At 38.6% G+C, this 20,587-nt stretch overlaps 1 protein-coding gene across 2 annotated transcripts in view; it reads left to right on the plus strand.

Moving 5' to 3' along the window:
• LOC110843627 overlaps nt 1-19,158 on the plus strand; it is a 38,604-nt gene extending 19,446 nt beyond the window's left edge. For both annotated transcript variants that reach the window (XM_022089614.2, XM_035859640.1), the window contains exons 3-12: nt 4,456-5,099; nt 13,664-13,758; nt 14,108-14,130; nt 14,202-14,250; nt 14,326-14,372; nt 15,302-15,485; nt 16,468-16,551; nt 16,618-16,667; nt 17,101-17,739; nt 17,958-19,158. In XM_022089614.2, coding sequence (XP_021945306.2) covers nt 4,456-5,099; nt 13,664-13,758; nt 14,108-14,130; nt 14,202-14,250; nt 14,326-14,372; nt 15,302-15,485; nt 16,468-16,551; nt 16,618-16,667; nt 17,101-17,279 — 1,355 coding nt within the window. In that variant the 3' untranslated portion in view covers nt 17,280-17,739; nt 17,958-19,158. The remainder of the gene's footprint in view (nt 1-4,455; nt 5,100-13,663; nt 13,759-14,107; nt 14,131-14,201; nt 14,251-14,325; nt 14,373-15,301; nt 15,486-16,467; nt 16,552-16,617; nt 16,668-17,100; nt 17,740-17,957) is intronic.
• The last annotated feature ends 1,429 nt before the right edge of the window (nt 19,159-20,587 follow it).

Here is a 20,587-nt window from a genome sequence, read left to right on the forward strand (position 1 = left end):
TTGCCAAATAAATCGATAACCAACCGACCAAAGTTGTATTATAACCACCATATGGAATCTCCCATAAACTTTCATAATATTGCATTACAGAATTAGGTATCAACTCACTCTGCTCGACCGCCTACTTTCCCTTCATCACATTACTTAATATTATTTTAGTAATGGACCCTAACTATAAAAGACGATGGTTGTTGGACGAAACGTATCAAAAACCAAACAAGAAGTCGGCTGAATGAGAGTATACGAAGGGACTTGCAATATAACGGTTTGGCTTGGCTGACTTTGCTACTCTATTGATTAGATTGGCACAGATCTTATCGTAACATAACGTCGCCATGCATTAACATCTACAAACCGGCTCGTGTTGTGTCCCGCAGATAAAACTGCCTCCTCTCCAAACCCAGTCGTCTAGATTTCAATCTATTGGATCGAAAGTTTCCAAATGATCCCACTTCTACATACCAACCTTAGTGCGTCTTCAACCCAAAGTACAAATTGTATATGTGTATGTACGTATTTATCTGGACTTAAATAGTGAGCACGTGTATATACACCGCATATATACGTAGCAATACACATTGTAGTAGAATTACAAAAATATTCACAAAGTCAAAATTTGAATACCAAAGTTTTTCTGCCATTAAAATTACAAAGTCGTTTCACTTGGACTACTTATGGTAATTACTATCAGCGGGTGCACCAAGTTGCCATCATAAAACAAAGCTGGTGGTCGAAATCTTTATCCTGGTTCCTTCATAAATACAATAGGCGACCTGATTTTAGGCTCTCCCTTAATTTATAAACCGTGCTTGTCTTTCTAAGAAGGAAATTTTTACTGCATATCAAAATAACTATTGCAAACCTTCGGCGGGCCGACCGATGATGAGGATGGCAAGCCAAAGAGGGGGATAATAAATGGGGAAAAGTTTGTGTACGTACGTATGTATAGTCAAACATGAGCGACTTGCTGGGAACATGCTAATGCCTTCCATAACAAAAATCCGGTACCAAATCCAATAAGTTGGGACGAATGCGTGGGATATATTCATAATATTTGGTTGCATAAGGGAAGTAACGAGCCAAGATGGGAACTTTTGTATTCGTAAGTGTCGAATCTTGGAATCATCGATGCGGAGGAGAGAGTGAGAGACAGAGCCGCAGCAGCAGAATCATCATCATATTCGCTCCAGCTTTCTTTTACTACGCTAACTTTCGGACGCGGAAGGCACGCGGAGGCTGTTGCGAGTTTCTTCATACCTCCGTCCGCACTCCTCCTCTTTTCTCCACAACGAAATAGAATATCTAAATGTATAAATAATAAAAGTGCGACAGGAAAATAACAAGGGGGTGCTTAATAATATTCTTTCCTTTCGCTTGGGATGAAATATATTGAGCATTAGGGACCCAACCGTGATGCTGCATCACAATACCATCTTACTCAAACTCAACACTTGGGCGAAACTAAACTAAAAGTGTATAAGTAAGGCTGCATGTGATGGCGGAATTCGCAATAAAAATGAAACTTGCAAAATTCTAGAGGTTTTTTTTGGAAGGGGTAGTCCAACTATTGAGACTGATGTGTAATGTTCGTAAACAAAGCAGGATGCTTAACACGTATTTAGTGAATTTTTTAGATGGAAAAAATAAATTGTGGAATGTAATCCATGTATTTAGCAAAAAAAATTAGAACCTGTGAATTGACCTGAAGAATGTTGACAAGATTTTTTCCACCCCGAGTAACCTGCTTTGTTCCAAAAGTAGGCAATGTGTTATGTACAGAAAAAAGCACCAGCTTGGCAACGTGTAATTCCTCTATTCGCAAGGCTCCGTTGGTTGTGATTCCCATTCATGACATAATTTTTCTCCGCTTTCTCCACCGGAATTAATACCTCTGCCACATCCTCCTGCCCACTTTTTAATATTCTTTTCAGCCTAGCGAAATTCATTTGGGGAGCACAACTTTTCCCCACCCAACTTTCTCCAGTGGTGTTGGAGAAGGCCCAAGTACATGTGACGTGCTCAGTTTTGCAGAATTTTGTTCTTCGGGGGATTGGGGACACGGACAGTATTCATTTTCTGTGTCTATGTGTCAATTTTTAATTAAATCGGTGCCCTACAAAGTTTGAGCACATTTTTACTTTCGTTGTGCTACATCTAAATAGATTTTTTTAATTAAATCTAAATTAAGTATGTAACCTCAAAGGAAATGACGATTTTATTTAGAATGACGTCCGTCGGAGTGGATATTTCTTCCAAGGTTAATGACAACCCAACGAATGGCAGGTTAAACATTGCATCAATTACAATGTCTACAACTGCCCCCGGTGTTGACACAGTGCCATTTTTGTATTTTTCTTTGCGTAATCGGAAGTTACGTGTTTTAGACTAGCAACACGTTGGGTAGGGTGGAAAAGTGAACTTTAGGTTCTCTGATCATTATTCTAGGAAGTTGTCGAGGAAAACTTGTACTCCATTTTCTTGAAAACTGACTTATCGAGAGATAAGGACTGGAAGAATTCAAAGGCCCACATACACAAAGTCGGGTCCTTTCCATCCAATTTAAGATAATATCCGATCTGTCCTTCCTCCCTTCCTCTTGTCTTGAACACCACCATCAAAAAGTGTTCTTCTCCGTGCGTAGTTCTCTCGGAGCCTCGTCGTGTGGCGGAATAGAAATGCAAGAGTTATACGGATCCGCCCTAAGCACGAGTGCAAATATAATCTCCTTCGTTGAGCTTGGTTGCCTCAAATATTAGGTAATCTAAAGGAAGGAAGGGTGGAAAAAGCACTTGAATTTTGAAGAGCAACGATAAGTTAGTGAGCAAAGTAAATAGAGTTTGAGTATGAGTGAGTCGAGTAGAAAATCTTCAATGGAAATCTTTCTCTTGGACATTCCATCCTATTCTGCGGCTGATGATATTGTTTTAAATTTGAAATGCTTCTTCACTAACCAATGGCTAATCATCACTCCACAGAAGAAAATCTCGACCAGTCCACTCAGATCCAGAACAGAACCAGGCTAAATAATTCATTAAAATGCCCTTCTCGTTTGTTCAACTTTCGTTTGAACTGTGAGATTTTCTCTGCCATTTTACTTTTGAGGAAATGAAATGCCTAAAATTAGGGTTGCTTCAGACTTGAAAGTAAAATAAATTTAGCAAAGGCAGTTCCCAGTTGAAATTGTTATAATTATTCGTTTCATGTCCACACTAACGCTTTTTGGACATGCATAGATAGGCTCCTGGTACTTAAGATTTGGGATTTATAACATTCCTTAACAAAGTGATTCTTTACCCCTTCACAAGTTCATGCACGGAGAAACTGGATTCGCAGAATTTCAGCTTTCCAGGACCATTTCGCATGCTATAAAGTCTCTGCCACCAATATAATAATGACCTCCACCAGCCCCAATTCAGGCCTCATTTTCGAACTTGACCTACTTTGACCCATACTACAGATATGTGCTCAAACTTTCAACTCGGATAAGCTGAAAAAGAGTTATCCAGATGACAGATAGACAGACGCGATGGATCCATACGCCCTGATTCGAGATAAAAACGTATTACAAACCGAAGAGAAGGAAATTAAGCTGTTCGATAAAGCGGAAAGTATATTTAAACAACAAACCCACATCATAATGATCCTTCAATACATTTTTGACTGCAAGTGAAGTTTATGTTGTTTTAATTTGCATTACCCCCAAAAAATCATTCTGCACACTTTGGACTTTAGCCAGCAAGTTTGCGGGGATGTGGAAGAGAGGATGTAATGCTGGATAATAAAAGAGATTCCGGAAGAGAAAGTGAAAGCATTGCCTTGGGCATTTATCTCTGGTGAAACGACCGAATGAAACCACAATATCATATTTATGGTGGTGTTATTACCTGTTTATTTCAAATTTTCCCAAGTTTTCCGTGGAATACATTTGTCTCAAATTTTTCTTCTTAAAAACGAAATAGGGAGGAATATCATATCTGCTAAACCAATCCTCCAAATGTAAATAAGCCTCTCCTCACAATACCAAAGATTTAATAATGTGGAACAATCAGTGAGATTATGTCATTTTTTGTTTGCTGACGGCACCAAGATAGCAAAAAGCATTCGTATCTGTATACGAATTTGGCAACTACGAAATCCTGCCCAATCCTGGATAGTGCTTTAATGTCCCGTCATTTGCAATAATGGATAAAATATTCAGAGCATATTGAGCACAGCTATATTCGTACAAAAATGCACAATAACAATAAAAGCACCCAATAGCATTTCACCATCTGAGCCAGAAGCGGAATCTAGTCGTCCACTTTTTCCTTGTCTCTCTGTTTATCGCATTAACAGACATGAGGCATTGTATGTGGACATAGTTGAGAGTGCTTTGTTCTTGGATGGAGTAAGCCGTTACTTCACCACAGGAGGCTGTTGAATCAACTCTTTGTTCACATTTTCCTTACTTTTCAGAACACTCTGGACAACATGTCACCCCTTCAATGGTGTCGATGGCCAATCTCAAGGACAATAAAACTTGGCTGGAAGATGGGAAAATTGACCCTATCAGCATTTCCATCAGTCCAGCTCCCACGTGGTCGTCAACTTTGCCAAATTCCCCCCACTCCACCACCACCGCGACTACGACGACGGCGACGACGACGAAGGCGAGAATCAACATTCATAAACCCGACCACGAGTCATTAGTATCCCCACCAACAGCTCTATCACTGCCACCATTTGGGTCAATACCGACAAAAACGCCAAGCGCCATGCAAAAAACGTCAAGCCATCATCATGAGCACCATAAACTGCTACACGGGAGCAGCGGTAGTAGTAGTGGCAGTGGTAAATCGATCGAATCTTCCAACAACAACTTTCTCCGAGATAGAAAATCCTTCAGCTCAAGGGAAACAATTATAGAGGTAAAGAGGTCAGCAGATGAGTTTGAATTTCAACTGGAATCTCCAAATCCTCCTCCAATGAGTTTAGCAAGTTCTTCCACAAGGATTACAGGACCTTACTTCGAGTCCAACAAAACCACGGTCCATCTCACAGCTCGAGCCGGACAGACTGTTCTTCTAGACTGCGCTGTTATTCTACTCCAAGGAAGAACGGTACGACACTTATAAATTAGATATATGTATCGCCCGCTTGTTTGTTGTCCCAAACAAAATAATAATTAGTTCAGTGGTGGTGGTGGTCCAACGATTGGCATGGTCCAACAAGAGTATGATTGATTGTTCACCCCGTATCATGTGAACTTCGCCAACAACGAGTATCTCCTCGATCCCACCCTCAATTCAACCAGGCTAAAACACTGTCCGAGCAGTAGTCCTTCTCTACTCCATTATTCTACTTTTCTCCACGAATGCAACCACCACCACGAGCCGCGAGCCATTACTTTATTAGTGGACTTTCACACCACCAATGTTGATTTTGGTCACTTTCTCTCCTTCATCATCAGTCATCTCACAACACTCTCTGCTCCCAATCCAAACACTATCCTCAACACCCCCACTCATGCAATTTGTTGTTGCGTATCATCTGCCACTGGTCATTCGTATTAGGTTGGTTTGGTGGTGGGTAGATCTGTGAGTATATACATGTCCATGTACAAACACTCCAGTCTCGAACCTAGACTGCAGTCCACCGTACAATAGTGTAATGTAATACTCCAATTTATTTATCTCGCTAGCCACTTGACTAGTTCGGTCGATTGGAGGAAGTCATTTGTTAGTTTTGGTCATAGTCATAGTCTTGCAGACTCTCACTACTGCTACATGTATAAATTTACTGCTACATGCTGCACATTTGGTCTTCGCTGGTCCCACATCACACAAGTAGTGAAAGTGAAAGCCAAAAACCAACTCAAAGATACCGAATTGAAGTGACGATGTGATGTGACGAAATCAGGCCACGATGCTCATCAGGCTAAAAGTATCACATTCGCCCATCATTCAGTTATAGATCGATTTAGTTGTATATGCGTTAGAGCTTTTCTATAGGACGACCCGATTCTCATATATTTCATACCGGAAAATATCAGAAACTCAAGGCAACAGATATACGTATAGATTGGCACTGGTAGTAGTATGACCAACAACTTACACCAATAGTACACCAATCGACTTTTGAAACTGACTGAGCTGTGCGACTGAATGGGATACAGAATAAATCTCAACACTCACTTACTCACGGATTGAAAACTTCCATTCACAAAATGAAATCAAACAAAGTCTCGAGTGACCGAAATCCCTTTGGCGAAATGGACATTACTTCAATAGTCGCAAGTGGCACTTTCCTCGAGTGCGATGAATTCAGGTTTGTCTAGCTGATACTAATCTATTTAATTTCAAACAACCAAAACCCAGTTTTGGTCATTTTGGCGTCGTACATACATACATCTCTGATATCGTTAATGTTTTGGTCAACAACACGTGTTGCTTTTAGTATATGTCCGTGTTAACATTTTTATCAAGTTCCCCGAGTCAGTCGGAATGAGGCAGCTCAAAAACAGAAAGGGCAGGGATACGAAGACGAAACGGAGGCCATTGTTCTCCCATGAATGAGTGAAGAAAGAGTTGGCTTTTTATTATTGGCCGGCACTTTCTCTTCCGAATTCTGGACCACCAACTTTACCTCCAATGCCAATGAGAAGACGAGAAATGTATTTAGCCGGCTGGAGTATTAGCGAGTGAGTGAGTGAGTAAACAAGGCTGGATTTGTTCATTTTCATTTGGAATAAGCCTAGGATAAAAGGAAGGAAGTGAAAGTAAATTGTATCTCGAGCATTTTGAACCTTTCTCGATGTTATTAAACCCTAAGCGGACTCTGTTTGAGACACAATGAGACTGTGTATTGCTGGTTTATGTGGGCGGAATATAAAGGGCAGGAAGAAACTGAATAGGCCAAAAAGAGGTTGGGGTTCACTTCGATGCTAGTCACAACCACAAAAATACTCTCGCCAATAATCCTCTCGCTCTCAAACAGCCTCAGAACGACCACCATGCGAAGAAATGCATACCAAGAAATGCGACGCAAGAGGACCAAAGTATCGTTATACTTTTCCCTATTCACAACTCATATAGATTGGAATCCGGCCATGAGGCTAAAAGCTATTTCGATCTTAAGCCCTTGAATTGAATTCATTGATTCCTTGATCCTCAGCTGAACAAGGCAGAATAGGGAAACTATTTTCAAGATCCCATCATCACTCATAAGCTACGCTGCACTGATGCACTTTTCCTCACAACGCTTCTAATGGGGAGAGAACCTGGTGCGGAGGAAGTGGGGTTGACTTGTGAATGGTTTCATTTAATATTTGATGGAACGGTGAAAGTTATGTGGGCGAGGAGGAGACGATCCGAGGACCCCCTGCATAATGCTCCCACTTGTGCTTAATACGCACTTTGGACTCATTGGACCAAATCGACAGACCATAAAGTTTCAGCTGTGTTGCTGCATTAAATATGGATTGCATCATATTAAGACTAGAAGGGATCAAGACTTTTAAGATGCTTAAGGTAGGGGAAAGTCCCCGTTTTCGGATTTTGGGCTCCAGAATACTTTGAGAGGGAGAGGTGGACTTCCTGCTGGGCACAGGGGTATGAAATGCTGTTTAATTCAAGGCATTATTTTTATACGCGCTACCACACACCACGAAAGGCGTACAAACAAAGGGGAATGACACACAACACAGATTCCTATTGACGTTAGTGAAACGATGAAGTGTGTTTAATTGTTTAGTTGTCAATTACTCCACTCACAAAACATAACATGATGCTGGGCTGGAAAGTCTTTATAAATTGCTCCTTCAAAATAGTAGCATTTTCAACATTGCTGTTATACGGACAACGCAATTACCTGCACGAACGGCATCTCATCCAATTGCTGACACATAATTATATCAGCATGAGACTTGGAATCTAAATACATTTCAGTGTTCCAATTTGCTGTTCTGTCGCACTAAACTAGTGCCATAATTATGCACGTGTCAAGCATTTCATTGTTAGCTCTTGACATAATTTAATTAAACCTAAAGTTATAACAACTGACATGTGTAATTGCGTATCTAAGTACCTAGATTCATAAACTTCAGACTACTTGTGCATTCTACTTGTGAAATATTTACTATAACTTGGCCACGATACGTATAACACACTGGAGCCAATTAATTTTCACTAATGCCCACAACTGATATGTTGCACAAATTGGGACATTACTGAAAACGTAGCATTATTTACAAGCGAGAGCAGCTAGCGTACACCGACACGAGCAAAACAAAACCGTTTACTACTGAACGTGTTGGTGTGCGCTTTCGTTGTGTGCTGGGCAAAACTCTCTCGTGACCTTTCTCCCCAGCTAATCACCGAGTGTCAGATCTGACACACATTCCAAATTCGATTTGAGTCTCAATATTGGATTTGCTGGTAGCATTTATATGGTTTTCTGTACGTCCCACCTCCACACACGACACATATATTGCAGTACACAAGTACATCTAATGGAGAAGAGGAGGAGGAAGATGGGCTGTGTATGAATTCTAGGCATGAAATGGAGATTCTAATCAACTTCACATTAGTTCCAAAACTCCATTGTGCTCCATATCTGCTGAACAAATTGGAAATACTAGAGTCTGAGTCTCCATTAGGCCAACATTGCCAAAGGTTGGACAACTTAACTCACGCGTCTGGCTGGTAGTTTATGTGTAGCATCTATCTCTTCTATTATTTCACAAAAATACCAACTTGCTTTGATAAGTAAACCAAGTTTTCCTTGGTTTTATTGGATTTCGGGGCGCAAATCCACCAATTCTGCAGAACTAAATCAACAAACTTCGAATTCCGACCCACTGAGTTTTCTTCTTTCATTTGTTCCCGGATGTTAATGTCCGGTGTGGGAGGAGGATAGGATTCATAAATCATCATTGGGAAAATTGAGACATTCTGACCAGATACGCTTTTCCTGGCTGATAGTTGTATTGATTAATCTTGTATTTATGTATGAAACAGATCGCCCAGATCTGATTAATTTCTTTCCGCTTCTGGTTTTTAACTGCTTCTTAGTGAACAAATCAAAATGTCGTGGAAATAAGGGACTTAAACCATTATGTATATCAAAGATTGTATGTGTTGATATATAGAATTTCTACAAACTATTCCTACGACCTAACCCACCCAAGTGTCAAGACGTGTACCACGAAATAATTCATTTTCCGTCACGTCAACATGTTTGACCAACATGTTCGTAGCGCAAAGTTGTGATCCACTCAACAAGCGAAAAGAGGAATAAACACACAAACAAATTTCTGCAAGCATAATACCCAGAGAGAGAAAGTAAGTAAAGTAGCAAAGTGTGGGTCGGGTGGTTTACCAGGATTTGCGTCGGGTGCAAGTTGCTCTCCTGCCTGACTCCTCAGGGCGTAATCCTTCATTCGGATAACCCCGCTGCGTTGCACACAAGTCCCAGTGGAAGAAACTCATAGATTTCCGGATGAAATGTGCAAAAACCATTTGTTTTGGACCTCAGTCACTTTTCATGACCTTGCTCCTACAGCTCTTCCATTTTTTCTTAGTGAGGCAAATACATAGCAACACAAAAATTACTAAGCATGCAGTTGACCCTCCTCAAAAAAGTGACCACCGACGATATCTCAGTCATTTCTCAACCGATTTGGATGAAATTTTGTACCGATCATTCTTAGATAATTTCAAAACGACGTGCGAGTCGCCTTTTGGAATTTTTGTTTTTTAAGAGAGTTATTGGCAAAAATACGCGAAAATTTGCCCCTTACTGAACATTTCTTTTCATAGCTCATTAATGGGTCATCCAAACATGTTCCCTTATTGAAAACATTGAAGACAAAGTCATTCCGGTTATTTTAAGTCCAAAATTATCCAAATCCGTTAGGAACTCAGAAAGTTATTCAAATTTGAAATCTAAAAATTGCAAGTTTTTAGTGACCTTTATACCTGGCAACACAAATTACGTGTGCATTGACCCCACCCCAAAAACTAACAGAAATAATTCAATATCTCAGTCATTTCTCAACCGATTTTGATGACATTTTGCACCGATTATTCTTATGAAATTTACAAATGACATTCAAACTGATCCGGATGATCAAAATCTGTTAAGAACTCTGGATATTATTAAATTTAGAAAACCTTCGAATTTTTGCAGCGACGCAAAGAATTAATGTTGTTGACAATAAATCTTCTAATCAACTCTAGATTTAAGGAATGTGTGGTGCTTATTATTAAATATATAAAGAACTCAATTACAAGTATTAAATAAACAAGGCCCCAAAAAAGGGAAATCTTAGTGAGGCTTGGTGCGACTACAACTAATAAATAAAATTAGATTGCAGAATTTTTGCATCACCGCTCTCTGTACCGTTCTTACTGGATCCAATATAAATTTTGTTTCGCATACACATGCATTTTTACATTTATTGAATTAATTTGGCTTTTAAGAAGACGTTTTTACCAGTGAATGAGAAGTTTGGTAAATTACCTAGGAATAAATTTAATGGGTAACAATTGTGAACTACGAATCTTTAAGTTGCAAATATGCTACAAAAGTTGCAAATATTTAATGTTAATATTTTCTGGATAATCCTATAATCTGGATATCCTATTAATTCTTATTCTCATGAAATTACAAGCATGTTTGAGGGGAGTCATTTATTGCAATGATTACTTAATGTTTCCAATAAAGAATGGTACTGAGAGCGGTGATGCAAAAATTCTGCAATCTAATTTTATTTATTAGTTGTAGTCGCACCAAGCCTCACTAAGATTTCCCTTTTTTGGGGCCTTGTTTATTATAGAATTCGTAGCAGACTTGGTCTTCTTCATGAAATTCGCAATTCCTCAAAAAGTAATCTTTATCCTCGGGTACACCGACTTTCTCGTCTTGAGTGAAAATGATCAAATTATTGCCTATCGCTGTTAATGATAAATGTAGTCCATTTGTTTTAGTGAAGGGCGGAAGGAGTTTGGCAATAATGGCAGAGAATCAATGGGGCGGTGTAATATTGCAAAAGTAGTACTTGCACTAATGCACACGGGTGGCCCCTTGTAACACAATTCTAATGCAATGGTAACCCACATATCTAGAGAAGAAAATATCTTTTTTTGTCCAGGCTCTGTCCAAATGACCCATATTGCTCCATATTACATCCCAGGCAGCCGATGAGTTTAAGTTGACTAGCAATGAAGAAAGATTTAAGACCACGAGACGCAAATGGGGTGTTGGTCATTAGGGTGGCACATATTTATTTACTTTTATTGAGACCCTTTCTCCTTCTCCCCGTGTCTGCTGCCCTCCTCGAATGGAACGGATAACATGTTGTCGAGTTTTTGCTACGGCGAAATGTTGGTAGCAAAATAGCAAATGGTAATGTGTTGCCGCTGCTGCTGCTGGTTTTGTTTGAGTCGGAAAGTCTCTCCCGTCGGCTTAAATGTGGCGAATGTGCAAAAGTAATCTTGTTGGTCAGAATGAGAAGAGGAAAGCAGACGAGTCTCAAGCTGTTTAAGGTTCAGGCGAAACAGTTACATGCAATGTATGTGCTTATCAACTAAGGTTTCCAAATGAACCTCCCACTTGTTATGTAATAAGGATTTGTTAAGGATTTTATCTCCCATTATTTCTCGAGATAATTTGATTATAATACTTTGTTTGTAATTCGGCATGGTTGTGTTTTGACTTTATGAACTACATAGGCAAACACATGCAATTTCTATACATTGGCTGATAAATATTTAGTTCGAGACTTTGGTCTGACTTTAATTACTTATGTACGACTTAATGATGCATCATTTTGCAATGTTTTTAGTAGAAATCATACCATGTGTACTTACTAATTTAAAATATTTAGCATTACCAACTAGTACTTTGTACACTCATAGATGAAAACGTTGCTACTGAAAAATTTATTTTACTACTCCAACAAGTTAAATTATTTAAACAAGTTATCTTATTATGTAGCTGACCATAGTTAAATCAACCCAAAGTTGTCAGTTATAGTTAAAAAATGGATTATCTGTAGAACAGTAACAAGCACATGCATATCACTACCAAATTCTACAAATCATTGGGTGAGTGAATTTTTTCCCGTGGTTTCTACCCACCTCTCAAGTCTGATCTTTTCTGAAGGGTGTTTCTTTGGTTAAAAAAACTAATTAAGTCCAATCAACTGAAAGTAACTGGGACAAGGTTCACCTTAGGGCGAGACAGTAGATCGGAGCAAGTAAATTAATGGAGGTATAGTCCATGCCCAACTGCATGTCTTAGGAAATTGTATTTTTTGCAATTCTAATTTCAATTCTCCTGAAACCCCCTTTCCAAAAAATAAAGGGATGAACTGACTGGTTTGAGTTGCATGCGAGTAAATGCCATTAACAGGGAAATTGAAGTGTCGAAGGGATTCTTCCTTTTCATTCTACTCGCCTCATATTCAGCGTACCTCTGCCAAGGAGATTTCCAATGTGTGTTATTCTCCTCCATTTTGGAAGTCAATTCCATCATCATTTTGCATGTCAATAGTCATTGTCTCTCCCCTAACTTTTTGTGACGGTAATTCAAATTCGAGGGACAAAAGTAAGTGTTCCTGTTCGTGGCACATTTTTATTTCACGTTGCATGTTCGCAGCTGCCAAAATTCTAATTTTTTCTAAAATCGTTTACTTTACCTTGCCCCGTACCATTTTTTCTCTCCGGGCTGACTTTCTCCTCGCACCTTTGTAGCCATTAATGAGCCACTTCATCGAAAACGCGTGAGTCGTCAACATTCCCCCCTTTTCGCCAGTTAGTTTGTCTGGGATGTGGTTGTGGACGGATAATTTGAAAAAGTTTGAAAAGGCTAATTGCCCAATATCTCTGATTATGACAGAGCGTTAATGTCCCCTTTCCCCTTGATTCCTACTACTTCACCAGAATTTTATGAGAACAAGAACTAACTCTGGCTGAAATGGGCGAGCAAGTAATTACATTTTATGCTCTCTTTCCATCCACATTCACTTCCTTCATCTCTTTTTCTTCTTTTTTCCACACTCGTTCTATTATTTCAGATCCAATCCTGAATCCACTCAAGACGAGAAAGGAGGAGGAGGAACGTCTAAATTCTACAGTGTCTATCTCTCGCAAGGCTCAGACATGGCATCATCATGTTTGTTCATCTCTTTTGTTTTAAAAGTGATTGCTTGTCAGTTTTAAGACGGCATTAAACATGCTGCTGGTTGGGAACATTTTTGCTTTGTGAGGTTCATCTTTGAATAACTTTTGAAGAAAATAAACTTTTACTGTGATGCTGTGCATAGAAAACTCGCCTCCTCACTCATTGTGGAACTCGTGGCCTTTATTTTCTTGCAAAAAAGAGTTTATTTTTAATCCTTTATTTTATACTGAAATGTAAAATAGCGACGGATCGAGAGTGGGAATATGCAATTTTTTGCGTATAATAATAACGGAGATATTTTATTATCATATCCGAAATCCAGTCATTTTCTAAGTACAGATTCTACTTCTATGAGTGAGAATACATGTATTATCCCATACCATGCAGTGGCCACACACCAAGAATAACAAAATATGATGTTGGATTTCTCTGGAATTTGCAGAAGCTCAGCTATGTTACGAAAAACAAAAATTTGATGAAATTCTTTGTTCTCATGCAGGTTTCCTGGCTTAGACGAAGGAAGGACAACTTGCAGCTCCTGACTGTAGGCAACGCCACGTACTATTCTGATTCCAGGGTTGGGCTACGTTTCAGGTTGGCCATATCATTTTCTTGTTTGACCCTAATTCTCAGCTTACTCCAAAGTTGATAACAAGATTTCAGTAATAAACTGGATTACGCGTCATCTCTTATCTTTGTGGGTCCTTTTTGACCCCGTAGTCTGTTCAATAATGCAGTCTCATTTAGTACAACCTTAAGCAAAGTATCATTTTCTGTACGATACATGCAAATTAAAGTTTGATGCATGATGGATATACGTAGGCGAGCAAGAAAATGCGTATGTATAATTAGGAACCTATGAAATTCAATGCATAACAGAGGCAGTAGAATTTTTCATGGTTTTCATTTAACAATGAGGTACATTGTTTATTTTTCCCTGTAGATATCCAAATAACTGGAGATTAGGTAAGTTGCAGAGATTTTGTCACTACTTATGCATGACTTATCTTGATTAACTTGATCTATGATCCAATTAGGAATCGACATGGTTCAGAAAAAAGATGAAGGAGAATATCATTGTCAGCTGTGAGTTTAAATTAAACCACATTACAGGTATTTTACGTGGTGAAAGTCCTTCAACTTTTCACTTGTTTTACACAGATCGACGCATCCTACGAAGGCTTTGATTTTTCATCTGAAAGTCATAGGTAAGTTATGTCATGCCTCTGACTAATAAAATGTATGTATGCACACATGAACTTGTTTTAATATCCAAACATATTCTACAATAAATTGGAACTCGTTTGCTTTTTTGAGAAATAGTTCATTAGTTTACTTTATTTTCGAACATTAGCATTTTTCTTGTACACATAAATACTCGCAGAGTTTAGCTGCAGCTACTTTTAAATGTCCCATAACTCGTGTAAATAATCGTCCATTCAGGAAATGTCAGCTAGGAAAGGGTAGCATATCCAGGCATATTAAGTATGTAGTAGTAGGATGATGGGATGTATGAGCTGGATACTTTCGTATAGCCATGTGTGTACTGCAAAACTTTCACTGGGCAATCCGACTTGCTTTTCTGAGCTAGCCATTGTTTGAGCAATGTTAGATTACGAGTCCCCCAAGAGTCATATTCCACCAAAGTGTGGAATATTATGGGTGAGTCAGTTGAAATGAGATGAATCAGTGGGGAATAATTTGTGACTGAGGTTGAAATGCTCCTTCTGTTCCATCTCACGCAACTTTCAACAAAATTTCAACTTTTCTTCCTTCCTTTCATCGTCCAATCAAACAAATGAACAAATGAAAGGATGAGAGGAAACATGCTTTCCCTCATGACTATAAATACATATGTTCCCACAAGCATTCCAAAAGTAGTGCCGTTTGAATGGGACGAACTACTAGACTGGCAGCTCTACATACAATATAGTACACATGTAGGTGAGACGGAAAGTAGAGTCGTAAACCTCAGCCAAGGCTAGATATTCATTATTATTATTTTGCCGTGTACGAAAAAATGTTAAGTTTGTCCTCTATCTCGTATGTCCCTCATCTAATTCCAGTTTATGCATTACACACAGATCTTTGCTCATTTCAAATGCTCATGTGATTTTCTCCTTATTTGTACATCCAGCTCCAGCGGTGCAAATATTAGATGAAAATGGACATGTCGTCACAGAACGTCATTATAAAGTAGATTCATCACTTCACCTAACTTGCAAGGCTAGCAACGTTGATATCGCTAAATCGGTGGATAACATTCTTTGGCTGAAAGGAGCAAATCCCTTGCCCGGAGGTGATAGTCGCATCAAAGTCAAGTAAGACTCTTACATACAACCGATGATTCATGTTTAATATAATTCATAAGCCGACTTTAATTTCAAGTTTTCTTGATTACATATTAAAAATAATGTCCAGACATATTTCAGTCATTCCAATGCTATTGTTTTTTCATACCCATAAATATGTGTGCGTATGACATTCAAACAAACCGTAGCAAACCATGCAAACTCTTTATCTGAAAAATAAATCAAAACTCACAAGTCATTTAGGTCGAGCTGGAAATAAATCTGGTGACAAAATCCTTCCATTTAAATTGCAATAGCTCAAGCTGCACTGTCCATCCTCGGTCTCATCATCAATCTCGCGTAATGTTGATGCAGATGAATAACTTTAGTCTCATTCCAACAAGCAGCCTTGTTGTAACCCAAACTTGACAACAAACTGTTTCTGGTGGGATGGGAGGGAGGAAGGGATCTGCCTGTTTGTGAAATAAATTAAAACAATGGAGACAATGGGTCCATAATATTCTTCTGCATGAGTGCACTGTCCCGCTAGCGATTCCTTCCGTAGTCTAATGATATTCAAGTTTGCTGAGTGATTATAGGGTTGACTACTTGGGAAGTGATATCCAACATCCCCAATCAGCAGAATGAGACGAATCTCGAACCATTTACATTTTCAGTCGGATACGCTCAACCCTTTCACTACGCCGTTATGAGGCTCACATACTCTTGTGAGCTTCCTGAAAAATGTCTACTTTCTGCCTCCATGAACAAGAGAATTATGCAAAACAGCTCCACACAAAAGTGAAAAGTGTCAGTTCCATACAAAATATTTAAATCAACCAGAAATAATTTGTACTGGTCAAACTCAGGATGCTGAACAGTTTGTTTGAATGAACATATGCCCATGCTTACGTATGCAGACCAATGACAATGTGACGGACATTGAGCATTTATGGTTACGTATGAGAACTTTGGAAATAAGCGTCAAGAATTTTAATTCGTTTTTGTACAGATTGTCGAAAAGTCAGGGCAGCGGAGAGGCGACTGGATATTTGTCAGTGTTGTCCGTCCGGAAAGGGGACAGTGGGAATTACACGTATTACAATTACTTTAATTTAGTTATAATTAATAATTGTAATTGATAATTGTAATCACATTACAGTTGTGTCAGTGGCCGAGCTTCTTCCACAATTTCTGTTCATGTGCTTAACGGTATGAAGATTTTCTTTAACGTTTTTATTTTTTAAATAACGATGAACATAACCGAAACGAAGCACCGTCTGCAATTCCGAAACATAACGTCATCCAGTGCTCTAGTCGCAAATAGTTGGTTGGTGTAATCCGACTTCATGTAATTTCTTTTGACTTTTCTTCTCTCGGTTTATTAAAGTTGAGGAAAGTACTTTATCAACACAAAAAGTTGAATTGGATTTTTTGTAAGAGTTCAAAACTGTTTTTGATTTATTTCGAATATGTATGGATTAAGGAAGTTCAGCTGCCGAGGGAGAAATTGATTTTTGGAGACGCATTCCAAATGTGTGAACTGGAACATGACGTTTAGACATTATCACAATGCAGATGATATTTGAGAACATAACTCTGCAGATTTTGATGATGTTAGCTGATGCTCATGATTTTGTGACAGGCGAACTGTTGTACGAGTTGCAACACGAATCTACTGCAAATTCCCGGATGGTGTTAGGCAGCCAACTTTCTCCCCTCGTGTGGATTTTAGCGTCACTTTCACTATTGATTTCCACACTGTGCCCAACCGCTTTGCATATGGGATCTCACCATCAGCATCACCGCCACTTTCTCTCCTAGACAGTCTCGCCAGCCCTTCATTTATGTAGCCAACCACAACCCACAGGCCAACTGCTACATTCTGGCCAGATTGTGATATTACAAGAACAAGGTGACATTCGCCATCTTTCTAATAAGTGACACACACACACACACAATTCCGAATAAGAAGTAGTGACAGTTGGAGAATGGCCACCCAGAGAAATTTTATTCCATCGCATTGTCGAATTGTTCCGTTCAAATATTATTTTCTGGAGACACTCCTTTTTCAATGATGGATGAAGGTCGTCCCCTTTAGCACAATGTCATTCACCAAGGATAACAAAAATGACATGAGACATGTGGTGAAAGTTGTCAAGATCAGAATGGGAAGAACTTGATGTCTAACGATCCTGCTCCTCTTTGTCAGCGTCCAAACTTCATTGTGGTCTCCATGTCATCTCGCTCGGCCACTCGGTCCGGAATCTTCTGAGAAACCCTTGTAAGTTCTCTCACAAACATTTACGACTGATTATACGACCGTTTCAACCTTGAGGATTCTTTAGTCTTAGATTTTCTAGCTTGATTCTTTAAATATTAATTATGTGGTAAGACCTAACGATGGCATGTTGGCTGTTGCTTCATTGTTATTCCTTACGCATAAAATGTATGAGATTATGTATGCACCAGTGCCATACTTGTTTAATTATTTTGTTACAGAGATTCAGCATCACCTTGTACTCGGAAAGAGAAACCAATCAGAGGGGAAGTCGCATGTTGATGTGCAAAGCCGGTGACTGAGCTGATATAAATTTGAAGTGATACTTAAAGGGCAGGGCGTATCTCAAGTTAAGGAGAGAAAGTTAACTTGAAAATGATTGAGCGGACATCATCCTCCACCGCCATCGCTACATCAGCCCTGTATGTACCATCAACAAGAAAGTTTGCCAGCACCGACCACACACTAGGATCCAAACTTCATACGTAGTTTGGAAAAGTTCATACTTTCTCCTGGAGACTTTTCTAATGGGACATATTGCTCCAGAAAAGTTTCTGGTGCAAATAGCCCTCAAGGGAAGCGGAGAGTCAAGCGAATTTTCAAAGTTGCTCCACCAATTTTTTTTAGATCCAAAAAGAAAAACTGAATACCATACATTGTGTTTGTGTGCATGTGTAGTTTTGCTGTGGCAAAGTGGCATTTGCGGGCGAGGCCAAGGAAAAGACAAATGATGAAGGTTGGCAGGAAATGAAATAATTTCAAGTAGGAACAATTTTGCGTAAAAGTGTAGGATACGCATCAACCTCGAAACCCTGTATTTTCTTAATCGATAGCAGTGTAATTACTAAAAGAAAGCAAAATATATCAGAATGACTATCTATTAACGAGCCAACACATTTATATATAAGGTCGAATTAATGTAATTATAATTGTAATAATATTCATCACCCAAGATCTTAAGCTCTGTTAATTGTGAGTTTAATATATTGTAGGTTAACTTGCTGGAGCGCAGAGTGATGAGAATGTAACATGAGTAAATACTGTTTAATGTAACTCTCATTAATTAAATTGTGCATACTCCGTTTAAGATTAGTAGAAAGAATGCATTTAGATCGTCGTATGCGTCTGTATATCGTGACAACCAGATAATTGATTATAATTCTCCATAATGCATAATTAGGTTTTAAAATTAAGTAACTGGAAATATAACCTTGTATTGTACTGAGTTTCCAAAAAGTGAGTATACCTATTTGATTACTTGTATTATGTTTTTGTGATACCCAAATACCACATGTAGTAATGTCGCATGTTGTTAAGAAATATCTATAAATAAGGATCTACTGGAGTAAATAAATATACATAATAGCATGTTAATCGTGAAGAGCAAATAATAAATCAAACATTTAAGCATTGCTGGTTTAATTGATCGTCATTTTTTAACATCCTCCAATTTGTATTAACTCAACCGCTGGCTCGGCTGGTCTGTAAAATTGCGATCCAAAATGCATATCAAGTATCTACTTGTATGACCCATACTGCATAAATATGTCCGCAACATTATGGACTAATGAGTTATATTTTAATTATATTTGACTTCCCGTCAACCCTTTAGTTAAGATGAGGGTTCTGAATATCTTCTTAATTTCTATTAATTTAATACAATATTACATTTTTCGTTTGTGTAGAATATATATCTTAGATTTCTTTCATGTCAGAATTATTATTATTTATCTGTTCTGTTTTAAGTTACTATTTCACATTGCCCCAAAAACGCGTGGAGTAAGTATACTATGAAACTTATTTAACTCATTTTATATGTGTGCGTCCATTGAATCTTTACCACCTATGTACGAGCACTGAACTGGGCATAACGAGGTCAACTGAATTCATATTTACATATATTGCGAATTCCAACTTAGAAAAGTCTGACCCATCTTCAAGAAGTGTTGTGCTCAATGTCAAGAAATTTTAATACGACATTTGGATCCACATGTACGAAGTGAAATGACAAGAAATTCTATCTCCACCTGCCTTGTGACGTAACATAAATGTTCCCCTGCTACAAATTACATTCCAAGCTACATAGCTTCTGAAATAAAGGGACAATTCCTCTATCACAGAAGATGTCAAGCGTCCCAAGAACTGTCCAAATTCCAGTTTCATGGTTTACAAATCAAACGCCAATGTCGCACAATTTCATGAAGATTGGTGTTCATGTTCACAAAGATCAAACCCAAGCAAAATTCAAATAAGGCCTTTTAAACATATGCTAAATTCCGATTCGGATTGTTGAACTCTTTTTTATTGTCGTAACCACCCACGTAACATAAAACCTACAGTGCAGACTCCATATAGCCCGAGTCAGGGACATAGTCCCTGACTCAATAAGCCAGAGCCCGCTTCTAATTTTTTTACAAATTGTCCGACATAATATTACCAAACTCCTTGTTGTGGATAGTTAAAAGTCTATTAGTTTCTATTATTTGGCACCAAATTTTTTAATTAGTTACAAACAAATGACTAGTGGAATTCTTTAGCATCCTGAAGTTCTAAGCTGTATGCATGTGCAGTGGTTTTCAGCAGTGGTTTTCAGCCTCCATATCAAATTTCAGCTCGATTTAACGATTTTGAAAAATCAGTATGCGTCACCCCGTAGGGTCACTCTGGTCGCACTTTGCTCACTTTTAACTTCATATTCTTTAATTAGAAGCCATTAAGTATCATTGTGCCGGATTTCATCTTTTTAAAGCAATTTCTAAAAATCGGTATGGGTCACCCCACAGGGTCGCTCCAGATAAAAATTTTACCAATATCATATCATATTCTTTCATTATGACCCATTAGCAACCTT

This window comes from Folsomia candida, unplaced genomic scaffold (assembly GCF_002217175.1).
Source record: "Folsomia candida strain VU population unplaced genomic scaffold, ASM221717v1 Fcan01_Sc001, whole genome shotgun sequence".
Classification (NCBI taxonomy): domain Eukaryota; kingdom Metazoa; phylum Arthropoda; class Collembola; order Entomobryomorpha; family Isotomidae; genus Folsomia; species Folsomia candida.